The sequence below is a fragment of the Anas platyrhynchos genome, chromosome 29 (genome assembly GCF_047663525.1).
Source record: "Anas platyrhynchos isolate ZD024472 breed Pekin duck chromosome 29, IASCAAS_PekinDuck_T2T, whole genome shotgun sequence".
In the NCBI taxonomy this organism is placed as follows: Eukaryota; Metazoa; Chordata; class Aves; order Anseriformes; family Anatidae; genus Anas; species Anas platyrhynchos.
The window spans coordinates 3688901-3703335 of NC_092615.1; the positions used below are offsets into that span (position 1 = coordinate 3688901).

At 45.5% G+C, this 14435-nt stretch overlaps 1 protein-coding gene across 2 annotated transcripts; it reads left to right on the forward strand.

Annotated features, from left to right (window-relative positions):
- The first annotated feature begins 93 nt into the window (after positions 1-93).
- Positions 94-14426, forward strand: LOC101790516 (ceramide synthase 4-like). 2 transcript variants are annotated; one of them, XM_072029336.1, is made up of 11 exons: positions 94-1005; positions 2651-2823; positions 5465-5582; positions 6504-6622; positions 7121-7178; positions 7665-7715; positions 8483-8575; positions 9139-9267; positions 9562-9668; positions 12094-12238; positions 12883-14426. In XM_072029336.1, exons 2-11 carry the CDS (start codon positions 2657-2659, stop codon positions 12958-12960), a joined length of 1065 nt encoding a protein of 354 aa, XP_071885437.1. In that variant the 5' UTR covers positions 94-1005; positions 2651-2656; the 3' UTR covers positions 12961-14426. The 2 variants fall into 2 exon arrangements, with proteins under 2 accessions (XP_071885437.1, XP_027327831.1); XM_027472030.3 differs by having other exon boundaries at positions 94-2823.
- Positions 14427-14435: the final 9 nt, after the last annotated feature.

Below are 14435 nucleotides of genomic sequence, written 5' to 3' on the forward strand. Positions count from 1 at the left end.
GGGTAACCTGGCTAGTTGCACCACCTGGGTGGATGAGAGAGTGACACAGGAGACACATACGGATTCCTTTGCCATGGCTCTTACACATCCATGGAGAGGATGTTGCATACCCAGAGCATTCAGCCGTAGTAAGTCATGCCAGTGAAGAACAGCAGCTGCCTATTTTCACTCCTACTAGGTAAAGCTGCGTGTGGCCCTGGATCAGGACACTTTGGGGCACCCCTACATTAAAGCTAGGGGCAGTCCAGGTTACCTGGCACTGCCAAGGCAATTGCAAGTCCATGACTGCAGCACTGGGAAGATGCTTTGGAACTGCAAGGTCATGGGAAGGGAGAAGAATGCCTGGCCTTCTTTTTAATGAGGTTTCTGAAGGGTAGGAAAGATCTATGTTGTAAAACCACATCTCACCTGAGAAGCAGAATGTTTCCCAGAGACTCTGTGATGCACTGTAGAGCCAATACAAATATACACTAATGTCTGCTGAATTTTACCCTCGGGGCTATGCTATCCCCCTGAAGATGGAGATAAGCTTTTGCCAGGCTCATTAGTAGGTAAATCTGTTCATTGTGAAAGGATACATCAAGGATTCAGGAGGGCTGTTGGGGTTAATTAAAAACGTTTTTAACTGAATAACTGAGTATGAGTGATGAGTCACCAGGGCAGATCACACTGCAAAATTTGTTTTCTTTCCTATGCTATTTGCTATGGCTTAAAGAAGCTGTGTGCAATCAGTTTGCTCCCCACAATGGCTCCACCTTCTTTCCTTACGTCTGCTCTGGTATTGGGAAGCTTATGAGTGCTGCGTAACAACTCACTGCCACCACCATCACCTGCTGATTCCTCTTGGAGTATCACAGCCCCCTGCACAAAGAAGCTGCTGTAAAAACCTGCAGCGAGAATCCTTGTGATTTGTCTGTTAAAGAAACCAGCAAAGCAGATAAAGCAGTGGGCACCAGAGCAGGATCTACTTTCAATGCATCTTAATCATCCACGCGCACAGGAAAGGTGTGCATCACATAAATGTCATCAAGCAGTTGTGGGGATGGGGTTTCCAGCAGCAGGTGAGCTATAAGAGATGCATTGAAGAGTGTCAAGGACTGGCAAAGCATGGCCCCCAGGGCTGGCAGCTAACATGGGTCTACCAACTCCAGTGACACAGGTATCTAGTACTGTTTTGGATCTTGTTTTAAGAGCAGTTTGCTTCATGCCTTCCCTTCCCCTTTCACACAGGAAACATGGGCGATGTGCATCCACCATGTTTTTATCATTCAGACATATGCCCAAGGGAACCTTTACTTGGATGACTACACTTTGAACAGCATTGCTTTTCTCATTTGCACGTGTGCAACAGACACAGTGCCTGCAGGTAAGGGCGTCCCTAAGAAACAGCAAGGCATTGTTCAAAAAGTCAAAGTCATGTCTAAACACGGGAAGTGGAAAGGACCTGTAACTTTGGCAGATTAATCTGAACAGGCAGTAAAGCAGGCCAAGAAATATATTGAGAAACAACTTAAAAGGCAATGACAATCTCTGAAAAACACTGGAAAGACTGTAGGAATCATAAGATTATCAAAGCTGAGACAAGATCAGGCTAGAAAAAGAAGAAAAAAAAAAGAATAAAAAGTGCTGCCTGCGACTTCTCTGCTTAGAAGCAGAGGGGAGCCAATATCAGATGTCTTCTTGCTGAGGATGTGTCTCTAGAGGACTCATCCAAAACTGATGGGTGAGAAGATGTTATATAGCAAAGTAACTGAGTAACAGCAAGCCTTCCAGCTTGGGTGGTATTTGCTCAAGTGTCAAGAGGAAACTTAAGAAAAAGTTAAACCAGGCATTGTGGAGTGCCATTTTGTTGTTGTTGTTGTTTCAAATCATCTTGTTGTCCAAAATTTAGGGAGGTCCCAAGTGGGAATGTGAGGAGCTTCTGACATCTGTAGCTTGACACCTGTACTGGTCAGATTGGTTAAAATATCATGAGTAATGGAATTATAGGAAACGTGTATGAACATGACATTATGGCAAAAAATCCTCCTGGTTCGTGTATGAGGAGATCATGTCTTTACTGGAGTTATCCCAAAGTGTCAGTGAACACAGGCACAGGAGAAAACCTGTTGATAGTGCGTGGCTTTGCAGAGGCATTTGGAAAGATGTCTCACCAGAGATTTAATGAAATCCACCCCAGGTTACCATGAGAGACCAACAAATTTTTTGCAATTATGATTGTTAGAGAAGCCCCATAAATGGGGAGCTGATTAATAGGTGAGAGCTTTGCAGCCTGGGAAGGAAAAGGTTGGTATGAAGAGGGGGTGAGATAGATGCCCCTGCTGTTATTGTCACTAGGAAGGGACTTCAGCTGTCTATGCACTGAAGTATAATTGAAGACAGCCACCTCCTTGACACCCACTGAATGACTTTCTTGTACTAGGACATCTTACTCCACCTCTAAGCTCATGGGCAGGTCAGAACAAGTGATGCTATTTCAACTAGTTTAAAGTCGTAGTCATGGATTGGAGTGAAAGGTGTGGAGTGTGAGTGACGAGCTGTGGGGCTGGGTGTCCCGGAGCGCTGGAGTCCTGGCTTGGGAGTGAGTTTTACGTCTCAGCTGTATTTGTTTTTTGAATCCCTGAGCCTCTGCTGTGCTCCCACAATCTAGACCAGGATGGGACTGTTAGAGGAGTTCTGGCACCACAAGTACTGGCTGCCACCTGGAGCTACCTGGGAAGACATGAAGGATTCTGCTGATGTTCGCTACCCAAAACCTCAGGACCTCTTGCTCTGCATCCCTGGTGCCCTGATCCTGATCATTGTCCGATACATCTTTGAAAGGTGAGTGCAGCAAATCCAGCCTCTTCTGTGCTGTCATCGGTGTCTTGAAGGGTTGCTCTGGACTTCTTACCCACCTCCTAACCACTACAAAGGGGGCAGGGAATTCTCCCCAGGAATACTGAAGCTTTCTACTTTTTGTGATTTATAGCATTTGTATGTCAGCAATTTGCCCTGCCATCTCTCATTCCTGTACCCGTAACATAACCTGTACTACTGGGAGTGAAAAGTCACTCAGCTGTACCTCAGCTGTGTGGGGGAATTCCCCCGGGAGAGACAGATCTGGGCTCTTGAGAGACCAGCTGGGAGCATGCAGCACAGGATAAGGAATTTGCTGGGTACATCAGGGTTGGGAGACCCCAGATGAGCCAGGCTTCAGCCTGGTCTTAGAGGGTACTCCCAAAGATGCTGCATGAGTCCCCAACTTCAGCATAGAGGAAGGAGAGGGCAGCCATGGCTCCTGCAGCTTCTTGTAGGACCACCCTGTTCACACCACTCCTTCCCCTCAGCCAGTTCTGCCCTCCTCGCTCCTCCTGGCACCAGAGGTCCCCAGTTCATGTACTACAATGCCCTAGCTATGGGCATTCACACCTCCCCAGCTGAGAGAAATGGTACTCCCAAAGGGGACCCTGCAAACTGACAGGCATCTCCTCGGAACCTACGTGTGGGAACAATCCAGGTCCACATGGCTGAGCGCAGGAGATGGATCCAGATTGGGTTTTGGGCCCCTTTTCCAGAAAGTGAGACTGACATGTGGAGAGGTCCAGCCCTCACCCAGAGGAAATCAAGGGGTTATCAGTTAAAGCAGGGCAGGTGCTGACACGGGCAGGCCTGCCAAGATGCTGCCAGCCAGGCAGAACAGGACAATGGTGTGTGTGAAGCAGGAAGGCTGTGCTCAGCAAACCTGCCCTCGGCTGGAGTATGGGCCTTCTCCTGTGGCCCAGAGAAGCTGGGGGAGCTGGGGAAGCACTGTCCCACCTCTCTGGAGAGCTGGCTTTTGGCTGCTGTGTTCAGCTTTGTGAGAAGCTCTGGCAAAACAGGCTGTAGGAAGAGCCAGGGAAACACAAAGCAGTCAGACCCCAAGGAAAGCTCTGTCCTGGGGATTATCAAAACGTCTCTCCGCTACCTGAAGGCCTGCAATGGCTTAGCAAACCCCATGTATTTGTGGGTTTCAAGAATCTTGAAGTCTGGCCAATGGCCAGCACTGCACTCCTAAACAGGGTCTCACTTCCAGGTTAACTCCATATGTGGAGTGTCTTAAGAGCTATAAGGAAAGACAATGAGAGCGTAGCAACCCCATCCCTCCCCCGCCTTGGTATCAAGTCAATAATTATTATAATTAATTATTGCTTACTGTTATTAATTGTAGTATTATAGAATCATAGTATCGTAGAATCATAGTATCATAGAATTATTTAGGTTGGAAAAGATCCTGAAGATCATCAAGTCCAACCACCCATCTAACTGCCAAGTCCACTGCTAAACCTTGCCCCTAAGCACCACATCCCCATATCTCTTAAATATGTCCAGCGATGGCAACTCCACCACCTCCATGGGCAGCCTAACCACACTTTCTGTGAAGCAATTCTTCCTGATACCAATCTAAACCTCCCCTGGTGCAACCTTAGACCATTTCCTCATGTCCTATTATTTGTCACCTGAGAAAAGAGACTGGCATGCACCTCACAGCAACCTCCTTTCAGGGAGGTATAGAAAGCCATGAGGTCTCTCCTCAGCCTCCTCTGCTCCATATAAACAATCCCAATGCCCTCAGCTTCTCCTCATGTTTTGTTTTCTAGTCAGCTTCATTGCTCTTCTCTAAATGCATTCCAGCAACTCAAGATCTTGTTGTGAGGAGCCCAAAACCGAACACAGCACTCAAGGTGTGGGCTCACCAGTGCCAAGTACAGGTGGACAATCAGTTGCCCAGTCCTGCTGGCCACACTATTTCTGATGCAGACCATGATGCCCTTGACCACCTGGGCACACTGCTGGCTCATGTTCAGCCAGCTGTCAACCAGCATCCTTGTCTGCCAAGCACCTTTCCAGCCACTCTTCCCTCAGCCTATAGGACTGTGTGGGGTTCTTAAGACCCAAGTGCAACATCCAACATTTAGTCTTGTTGACTGCACATCCCAATTGGATGTGGCCCATCAATCTAGACTATCCAGATGCCTCTGCAGAGCTTTCCTACCCTCATGATCAACACTCCCACCCAAGTTGGTTTAATCTGCAGACTTACTGAGGGTGCACTCAATCCCCTCATCAAGATCATTGATTAAAATGTTAAACAAAACTGGCATCAACACTGATTATATTTGTTGGTGTTGTCTCCACTGCACATCCAGCATTCCTCAGCATTGCCTTGGTGCCATTGTGTCTCTCAAAGAAGAGCACTGACCCAATAGAGGCACTAGGCTTTGTATGTGTCCCTGAAGCGGTGCTGGACCCCTGGGGTTGGGTAGGTCTGCACCCAGTGGGGCTTTGGACTTCTCTGGCAGAGTGTGTGCAGCCAGAGCAGTGCTGAACCCCTGGGGTCCATGCACAGGATACGGAGCTGGCACAATCTTGCTGTGGGCTGGCCCTAGCTCACAGTGAGGGTGCCCACATCCTCTCCTCTCTGAACTTTCTTTTTCTATTCTAGAACCATAGCTCTACCCCTGGGCAGGAGGCTGGGTGTGAGAAACAAGCCGAGGCGCAAAGCTCAGCCCAATGCCACGCTGGAAGACTTCTACAATCTGATTGGCAGGACCCCAAAGGAGGTGAGTGTCGCTTGTGTCCCAAGAGCCCAGCTAATCAATACCTTCTTCCCCTACAGGTACCCCAACCCAAGCACACCAGCCACACAGGCATCACAGTTACTGCTAACCACCATGCTATGGAAGAAGCAGATACTTCTGCACCTTCCAACATATTGAACAGCTACAATCTCGGCATCACCTGACTGACAGTTTATCAGATAGAGCAGATAGTGTGAGAGGTGCTGGCTTTCCTAACGAGCCATTTTGAGTAGTGCCTATAGATAGGACTCCTTTTTAGCAGAACCACAAGTCCTTCAAATCATTATTCACATTGTTGCATGTTCCAGGATTTTTTAAATAATTATTGACTTAAATAGGTATGAAGCTTTGTCAACTTAATTCATAATCACTGTTTATAAATCATAAGACTAGGTAGTTTTATTTGGACTTTATGCATAAAATAGAGCATGATGGAAATGGTGCTTTTGAGACTGAATACACAGTTGATCAAACAGCTGGATGTTTTATCTGACATTACCAAGTGATTCCTTATCACAAACCAAAACTTTTTTTAATCTTCATTTGTCATCTGTAGCCGATAATCATGTTAAACATACATCAGAGATGAAAAAAAAAAAAAAAAAGGTATTTAGGCTCTTACCGCAGATGTTGAATCCCATTGTGCATAGCTAGCAAAATTTAACCAGGGAGAGCCTGTGGTAAATTCTGAACCTGTATTTACATATTGCTGGATTGGAGTTTTAAAATGTCCAAAATGATTTGGGAGCTCACAACTGCAAATACAGCTGATCTAATTTTTTTCCAAAGCAATGTGGTCTTCAGGGAAACACAAGCCCACAGGGTAGAGGTGGCCTCTTCCACCCACATGGGGGCAGAAAGCATCAGGAAGGCTAAGTCCTGTTTTCCTGACCTGTTTTCTAGGAGGACCTGATTTCTCTGGCCAAGCAAAATGACCTCCCAGTTAAAAAAGTGGAGACCTGGTTCCGGCACCGGCGGGCCCAGGACCGTCCCAGACTGATGAAGAAGTTCTGTGAGGCAAGGTAGGTGAGCCAGCTGAGGCTTTTGATCACGGAAACCTCCAACAAGGACTGCATGCCATAATGCTGGGAGAGGAACTTTTAAAATGGCCAAATTCCTTCTGACATCAGGAATTTGGGCACAACATGGACCACAGCGGAGCCTGGGTGGGCTGTAGATACCCCATTGCCTTAACAGCACATTTGTGCATGTGCATATATAGCTGAGGTACTGCAAATCTTTATCCAAACGAGTAGGCTCTCCCATGGGCTCTGCAGCTGCTGGGAGAGCACCTGGGAAGACATGATACCACATTTGTTTGTCTGCACTTCATCCTTCTCCAGCTGTTTCTGGCCTGCAGCCATTGTGCCTAAATGTGTCAAGTTTAGCCACTTCCACACAGTTGGGTGCTGGATGCAGTGGCCTGGGCACAGCCTGGTGAGCTATCACAATTCTGGAGGAAGTTTTAATTGCCCATGTTTTTGTTTGTTTGTTTGCTTGTTTTTCTTTTTCAATTTTAGCTGGAGATTTATATTCTATTTCACATCATTCTTCTCTGCGCTGGCTCTTCTGTATGATGTAAGTATGTCAGCTGGGAGACACTGTGACGCGACACCTTTCCAGAGTTCTTCATTCATGGAAAATAAGTCTGATGGTCCTTGGCCATTTCAAGAAACCCACTGACCATTTGTGGCCATGACTAGGGGCTAGACCATGGCTTCAGAACCAAATAAGGACAAATTTCAGGGATGTGGTATGGAAACATACCCAGTCTAAATCCAGCAGAGCAGCCCCCTTATCCAGGTACAAACCTGGCTAGGTGTCAGTAATGTGACCATGGTTTTCTTCATCCGACCCACTGTGTATCAACACCCTCCGTGGAACATTCTGTACATTCACTGACGACAAATGCATTTTGCCAAGCACTTTCACAAAGTTCAAAGGCAGATTGGCTCTACCACAGGTACACTGACATCATGTGTTTACTTAATGGCAACATGAAAGAGTACTTTATTATATGTTATAATGGCTATGGGTTCTTACTGCTGCCTTCTCTTTGCACAGAAGCCTTGGTTTTGGGACCACACCGTGTGCTGGCTGAGCTTTCCACAGCAGGTGAGCTGCATGTATGTGGTATAATTCAGTTTGGAAGGGGGCTCAGGAGGTTTCTTGTCCAACCTCCTGCTCACAGCAGTCAGCTGTGAGGTCAGACGAGGTCACCCAGGTCTTTTCCAGTCCAGTCCTTCAAGGACGGAAACTGCAGAACCTCTCTGGGCAACCTATTCCAGTGTGTGACTCACGTGATGTGTGACACTGTGTGACACTCATGATGAAAAAGCTTCTCATAATATTCACCTCCTGGCTCCAAGCATGCCCACTGTCTCTCATCCTACCACCATGCACCATGTGAACAGCCTGACTGTCTCCTTGGCCAGCTCCTTGTAGGCGGTCCATATGAAAGAGCAGCGGGAGATTCTCTCTGCCCTGAACAGTCCCCTCAAAGAGTTTCTCTGTAATACAAGCCTGGCTGGAAGCTGCTCCATGTGTGAGGCCTTGAAAGGGACCTGGCAGTCAGGACATCCCTTGAACTCTTGAACAGGAAGAGAAATGAGAGATGAGAGGGGTCTGACCCACTGTAGAGGGGAGATCTCAGCTCCTCTCAGTCCCTCTGAGAGAGTCTGGGGCTTGTCCTGGCTTTGGAGAAGGCTGCCAGCACACCAGCAAATGGTTCAGTCACAAAGGACAGGAAAATTTAGACATGACCAAGCCCTGCTGACCTAGATGCAGTTTTCATGAATACATTTTGCCTGGGAAGAGATTTGCCCTCTCCTGCTCCCCAAGGCTAAGCAAGCGTGTCACTCTGCCTTTTGCTTGTGTTGCAGCCTCTCCTGCCTGCACTGGGCTGGTTCTACCTGTTGGAGCTCTCTTTCTACTGCTCACTGGTTGCCACCCTGCCTTTTGATGTGAAGAGGAAGGTGAGTGACAGCAGCACAGCAGCAACCCGCTGGCTCGGTCAGCCTCCACCATGAGGCTCCCCCCTCCCACTATCAGCACCCCAGGGACTCACGGAGCTCTGCCAGGCCTCAAGGCAGGCAAGGCCCCAGGCCACGTACACTCTCTTGTATCCCACCTTTGCATCTCATGACAGTCCCTGTGCCTGGCCAAGGGACACCAAGAGATGGTCACTAGGTGGACATGGTAGTGTGGCCCTTCCCTGCCTTGCTCCCAAGTGCAGCCTGAACCAGAGGACTCTGGTTCAGAGTATTGAGAGAGGAGCTTTGTAAGGAAAGTTTAATTCATGGAAAATACAGAAAATCTGTTTTCTAGCACACTTGCACCTATGTGTACCTCACTGGTATTTATCTACATTTCTGCATGTAAAGCTGTTCCTTTGTCTTGGCTTTATGCATAACACTAGAGAACCACAGAACAGTGGGGAGCACTGCTGTTTGCCATGTCCTAGCAAGCCAGCAGCATCTTTGAATAGGTGCTGCCAGGTCAAGCTCAATGACTGACACAACCTCTCTTCTCATACCAGGACTTCAAGGAACAGATCATCCACCACATCGCCACCATCACCCTGATCTTTGTCTCCTATTGTGCCAACCTTATACGATTTGGGATGATAGTCATGCTGGTCCATGATGCCTCTGATTATATTTTAGAGGTGAGTTACCCTCGCCTAGAAATGCTCATCTATTCTCTTGTCTGTGAGTAGTGGTGGGAACTGTGCTGACCCACACAGGTGGGACACATGTGTGTTCTAGTGCCAGGGCATTTAGGAAGTATCAGATTTACTGTTCTTAGGGAAAAGTGAGTGAGTGCACAGGGCTGGGACAATCTCCAACAAGTCCAGTAACCCTTGCAGGACATGGGAAATCCCTGAAGCCTCTCAGGAGAGTGGTAATAGAAGAAGAAGAACACAGCCACATGGTATAAATGGCAATCTGTCTCTCTACAGCTGGCCAAGATGCTCCATTACATGAAATGGAAGCGGGTCTGTGAAGCAGTCTTTGTTGTTTTTGCTGTGGTGTTCATCAGTTCCCGGCTTGTCATTTTCCCGTTAATGTGAGTTACATTTTAATGTTCTCTTACCATGGGTGTCATGGACTATTTGTACTTCAGGAGAGATGACCCTCCATGGTGAGGGCAGGAAAGGCAGGGAACAGGACACTACAGGTAAGCTCAAAGATGAATCCAGATAGAACTGAGGAACCCCAGAAAAAGCCAGGGTTTTTACATGTAAATTAATCTGGAGTCATAGTCTCTGCCTCTCCATTTCCAGGCTCTCACTGTCTCCTAGGCAGGGACTGTCTCTCATCTGGAGCTGTCTCTCTTGCTGGGATAAGATGTCTACATGCAGCTACAGCAACTGACAATTCATGAGCTATCATAGCATTGGGAATTTTTTATGACTACCTTTCTCCATCCTTGTAAGGTCACACCCACCACAGTCTGAGGGTAATCCTTCATCTCCTCTAATCCTGCTCAAGACCTGGTGTGACTCTTCCAGCAAGTAGGAAGTGGCCTCCTTCTATTGCAAACACTGGTTCGTACAAGAGAAGGAAGGTACAAATTATGCTGGTTAGAATTTCCCAAGAATTTCTTTACAGACTAAGAAAGTCCTGCTTAAAGCATTATTAAGATAAAACTAATATAGGGGAAAAAAAAAAAAAAGAAAAAGAAAAAAAAAAAAAAGTAGGAATTTAAGGTGACCCTGCATCTGTTTGAAGTAAAACAGGGAAGTGATGAGTTCAACCTCAGGATTCAGGAGGTCAGACACCGGACATGCTGGGAGTGTAAGAGCAGCATTATCTCCAGAAGTCATAGGCACCAGTCTTGGAGAACGGTGTTTGCCTATACACATTTGACCACGCTCCCAGCCTTTAACTATGCTGAAATTGTTCCCCCTTCTTTACGACTTCCAATTTGCCTAGAAAAGCTGATCTCACTTACCTTCCCACAAATTCATTCCACAATACATGCATTATATATAGTCTAAGGTTTCAGTTTTCTTCAAAAACCAAACGCTTTTCTTAGTATGCCTAGAAGAAGTGGGACATGTTACACATGCATAAGGACCAGTCTGCATTGCTGTCCTCTGTTCCTGCCCTGGCTCTGTACCAGCACTGACTATGCTGAGTTTTGAATGTTGGTCCTGCTTCCCTTTAAGTCTGGATGCCTGTGAAGCTGACTTTGCATAACAAATCCCCGATTCTTTGGCAGTGAAACAGCTCCCTCAAAGGGAAAAGCACTAAAAGTTTGAGGCAACTTTCCTGACAAGCTTGAATAACACTGATTTCTATTGTCTACAAGAAGTCAAACAAATCCCAGTGACGTGCTGTATTATAATGGAAGAACAAAGCAGATGGATGTTCAGGATCAGACCAAGGGTCCGTCGAGGTCAGACCCTGTTTCCAACAGCAGCAAGAAGCAGATGTTTAGGGAGGAGCATAAAGGCAGAGCAAATAGATGTTATATCCACCAAATGTTTCCCAGCTTGTAACATCTTAGATTTCATGTCATAGATACTTGCAGAGGAGCGCACATGCCAGTGTTTGTTATTTCCATCCTGCACCAAATTCTGTTCTGTTCTGTCTGATTTCCTTTTCCAAGCCAGATATTTATAAACATTGATCAGATCCCCTCTCAGTCTTCTCTTCTCAAGGCTGAACAGACCTAGGTCTCTCAGCCTTTCCTCACAGGGGAGATGCTTCAGGCCCTGTATCATCTTTGTCCCCACTGGACTCTTTCCAAGAGATCCCTGTCTTTTGTGCCGGGGAGCCCAGAACTAGACACAGTACTCCAAATATTTTCCTCCCAGTCTCTCTGACTACTACATTCACAGAAAAGCTTTTAAAGCCAGTATTACAAGTTGCCCTTGGCCTCTCCCCATGATGGAGGCAGTGCTTTGACCTCCCAGTGCTGCCCATGAAGAGGGACCCGTGGAAGTGGGCTGGAGATTCTGCAGGTGAGGAGCATGACTTCTTGCAGAGAGAGCTTCATGTGAACAGAGGGTCTTGCAGGGTGGTTCGTGTCTGCATGCATGGTCAAGCCCGTATGTATAAAAGCAATGCCTTGGGGTACAAAAATATGAACCCTGAATGCTCTGTGAAGGTCTTGGGAAGCCAAGTTCTGTCTCTGGCCCAGGGAGGACCGCTGTCAGATGGTGGCTTCCTGCTGCTTCTCAGAAGAATTGCAGATACGCTTTGCAAACAGACCTATTTGAAAACACTATTGCATGGTAGGCAATTTTAATAGGTCTTCTCCAGGTCTTCTGAGACCTGGGATATGTTTTGTGAAAGATGGGTGAAGTCTTTTTCTGGGACAGAGCAAGAAGTCATTGACGTGAAGCATGATTGCACAGGCCTAGCACAGACTGGTTCTTCCCAGGGAACCCATGAGCCAACTATTTGCCCAGAAAGTCTTTTGAGCCTTGTAATTGTGAAGACATGCAGACTAACTCATCTCTCCCTCTCTCTCTCTCCCACAGCACATACTATTACTTTGTGACAAAATTTCAGATGTTCCTCCTAAGCTGTCTGATAAATGCTTTCCTGATGATCCTGCAGTTGTTGCACATTTTTTGGTCCTATCTAATCCTCCAGATGGTCTTTGGTGTCATCCTCCACGGTGCGGTATGAAAAATCTTTTTCTCCTCTGTGCCACCATTACTCATGAGCAACCCTGAGATCCACAGTGGTCCCTGCATGCCTGCAGGGAAGGGGTGGGAGAAGTGGGACTACTCAAAAAAAACAGCCCAAAAGTTTCTGAAGGCACATGGTGAGAGTTGTATAGATACCATTGTTTATGGGATGTCATTAAAATTCAGTTTTCAGTGCACAAGAAGTAGCCATGACTATCGCCTTCCCAAATAACCAACTGCCCTCAGCACAGGGCAGCAGTAGACTGAACAAATACATATTGACTTTCAGAGCTTCAGCATTAAAAAATTAGAGAGGCATATATGCGGAATAACTATATGTAGAATTAATTAATTAGAATTGTAATTACATTACAAGACTATTATAATAATCACCAAAAAAAGAAACAAAACATATTCAAAAGTCAGGAAAACACATAACAAACTCCAGGTAGTTTAAGTCAATCTCCCAAATTCAGGGACAACCACACTGATTTCAAGGATACGATCTCAGCTATTGTTTTTATTTTACCTCTCAGGTTAACATGCCAGTGCTCTGAATGAAAGCAAAACCAGTCCCCTTTAATGTAGCAAGACATCAGATTTGCAGCTTATTTAAATCATCTTTCTCTCCTACAGAAAAGAAAAGACGCAAGAAGTGACACCGAGGAAAGCGACAGGAGTGAAGCAGAAGATCTGACAAAGAGCAAAGAGTAATGTGGGGCTCATTGCAAAATAAAAAAGCCAGACAGACTCTCAAAAGCAGGAAGGCAGAACAGGACCACGAGGGAGAGACCAGACAGGCTCACAGATCCCTTTGCAGCGGTATATCTGAGGCATCATCCAACATCTAGAAGAAAGAAAATTTCATCATAGAGTTTCCAGGCAACAAGTAACTTCAGGAGATGTTTTCTTCACCTCTCCTATTGGGAACATCACTTTACTAACACTCTATCCAGAAAAAAAATTGTCAATCAGCCACACTCTCACTAAAAACAGGGTAAGAGGGATTAAACAATCTGCTGAAGTTATAACACTTAGCTGTGGTTATCTCAAAACCTTCCAAAAGGTTCATAAAATAATCAATTACAACTGCTGAACATTTATCTGAACCACAATTTCAGAATATGTTGGCAGTCAGTGCTAACCACCTTATGAAAAAAGTTGCATGTAAAAACCACTTGTTTTAACTGCCAAATAAGCTTCTAGTTGTAGAGTCCAAAACTGTCAGGTCTGGGGGCAAGGACAGACCGTTTCCACACATAAAGCCTGGCCAAGTGAGACAAGCTGTGTTTGCTGCGTGAATTATACAAAATAGCTCATGCATCTAAAAGGTTTTGCTAACTGAATGCATATTTAGAGAAAATGGTCATAAAACTGAAAGCAACTGAAATTCTTCTCAAGGCACACTTTTCTACTAGTCTAAATGGAAACTTTCCATAGGGATGTATTAATGTTGTTGAGGTTTCATTTTTAAATTCTGAAAATAAGTGCTACAATGCAAACATTTTAATGGGATATTTTAAGGGTTTTCTCTATTTTGGATGACTCTTCACTTTGTAATATATTGCATCTGATATCATTTTCAGAATTTATAGTATAACATTGGATTTAAAGTTTATGTAGAAATGAATTATTACACCTAAACAAGCCCATTTTACCTTGATTTTGCATGATGCAGATTTTTTTATCATCATTTTTTGAAATATCAGTAATGTCAGCTCTTGTGTCAATCAGCAAATCTTTGAAACCTGCTAGAGGTCTGATATCACTGATAATTCAAAGGCCCAAAAACTACAGACAGACAATGTATCTTCTTATACGTTTGTCTACAAGCAATATATAGAAACCTACAAATGCTATCTTTAAAAGCTGTTTTCTACATAGGCTTCGAATATGCTTCTAAGGGGTCTGATATATTTTGCACAAACATTAGGGAAAATTAAACCATTTTAGAGAACTGCAAAGAGGTGGGGAATGAAGGATGGTGTCCCCAGAACACTTTATCATTAAGAACCGTGGTCTACCTCCCAGATCTGACCCATCAAAGAAAAACATAAATAATTCAGGAAAGATATGTGAGAGAAAGGCAGAAGGAACTGGAGCCAACATGCTCTTGTCCTGCTGTTTCCTACAGCAGTGCTAAATCCTTAGTCCTGCCCATCAATCCCCTCTTCTTCATAAGCGATCTT

What these genes read in the sequence shown, in the direction of transcription:
- LOC101790516 (XM_027472030.3), top strand. Translation starts at nt 2,657, where the DNA reads ATGGGACTGTTAGAGGAGTTCTGGCACCACAAGTACTGGCTGCCACCT. An exon ending in GGCTGAGCTTTCCACAGCAG is followed by an intron (nt 7,716 to 8,482) that starts GTGAGCTGCATG and finishes CTTGTGTTGCAG; the next exon opens with CCTCTCCTGCCTGCACTGGG. An exon ending in CTTGTCATTTTCCCGTTAAT is followed by an intron (nt 9,669 to 12,093) that starts GTGAGTTACATT and finishes TCTCTCCCACAG; the next exon opens with CACATACTATTACTTTGTGA.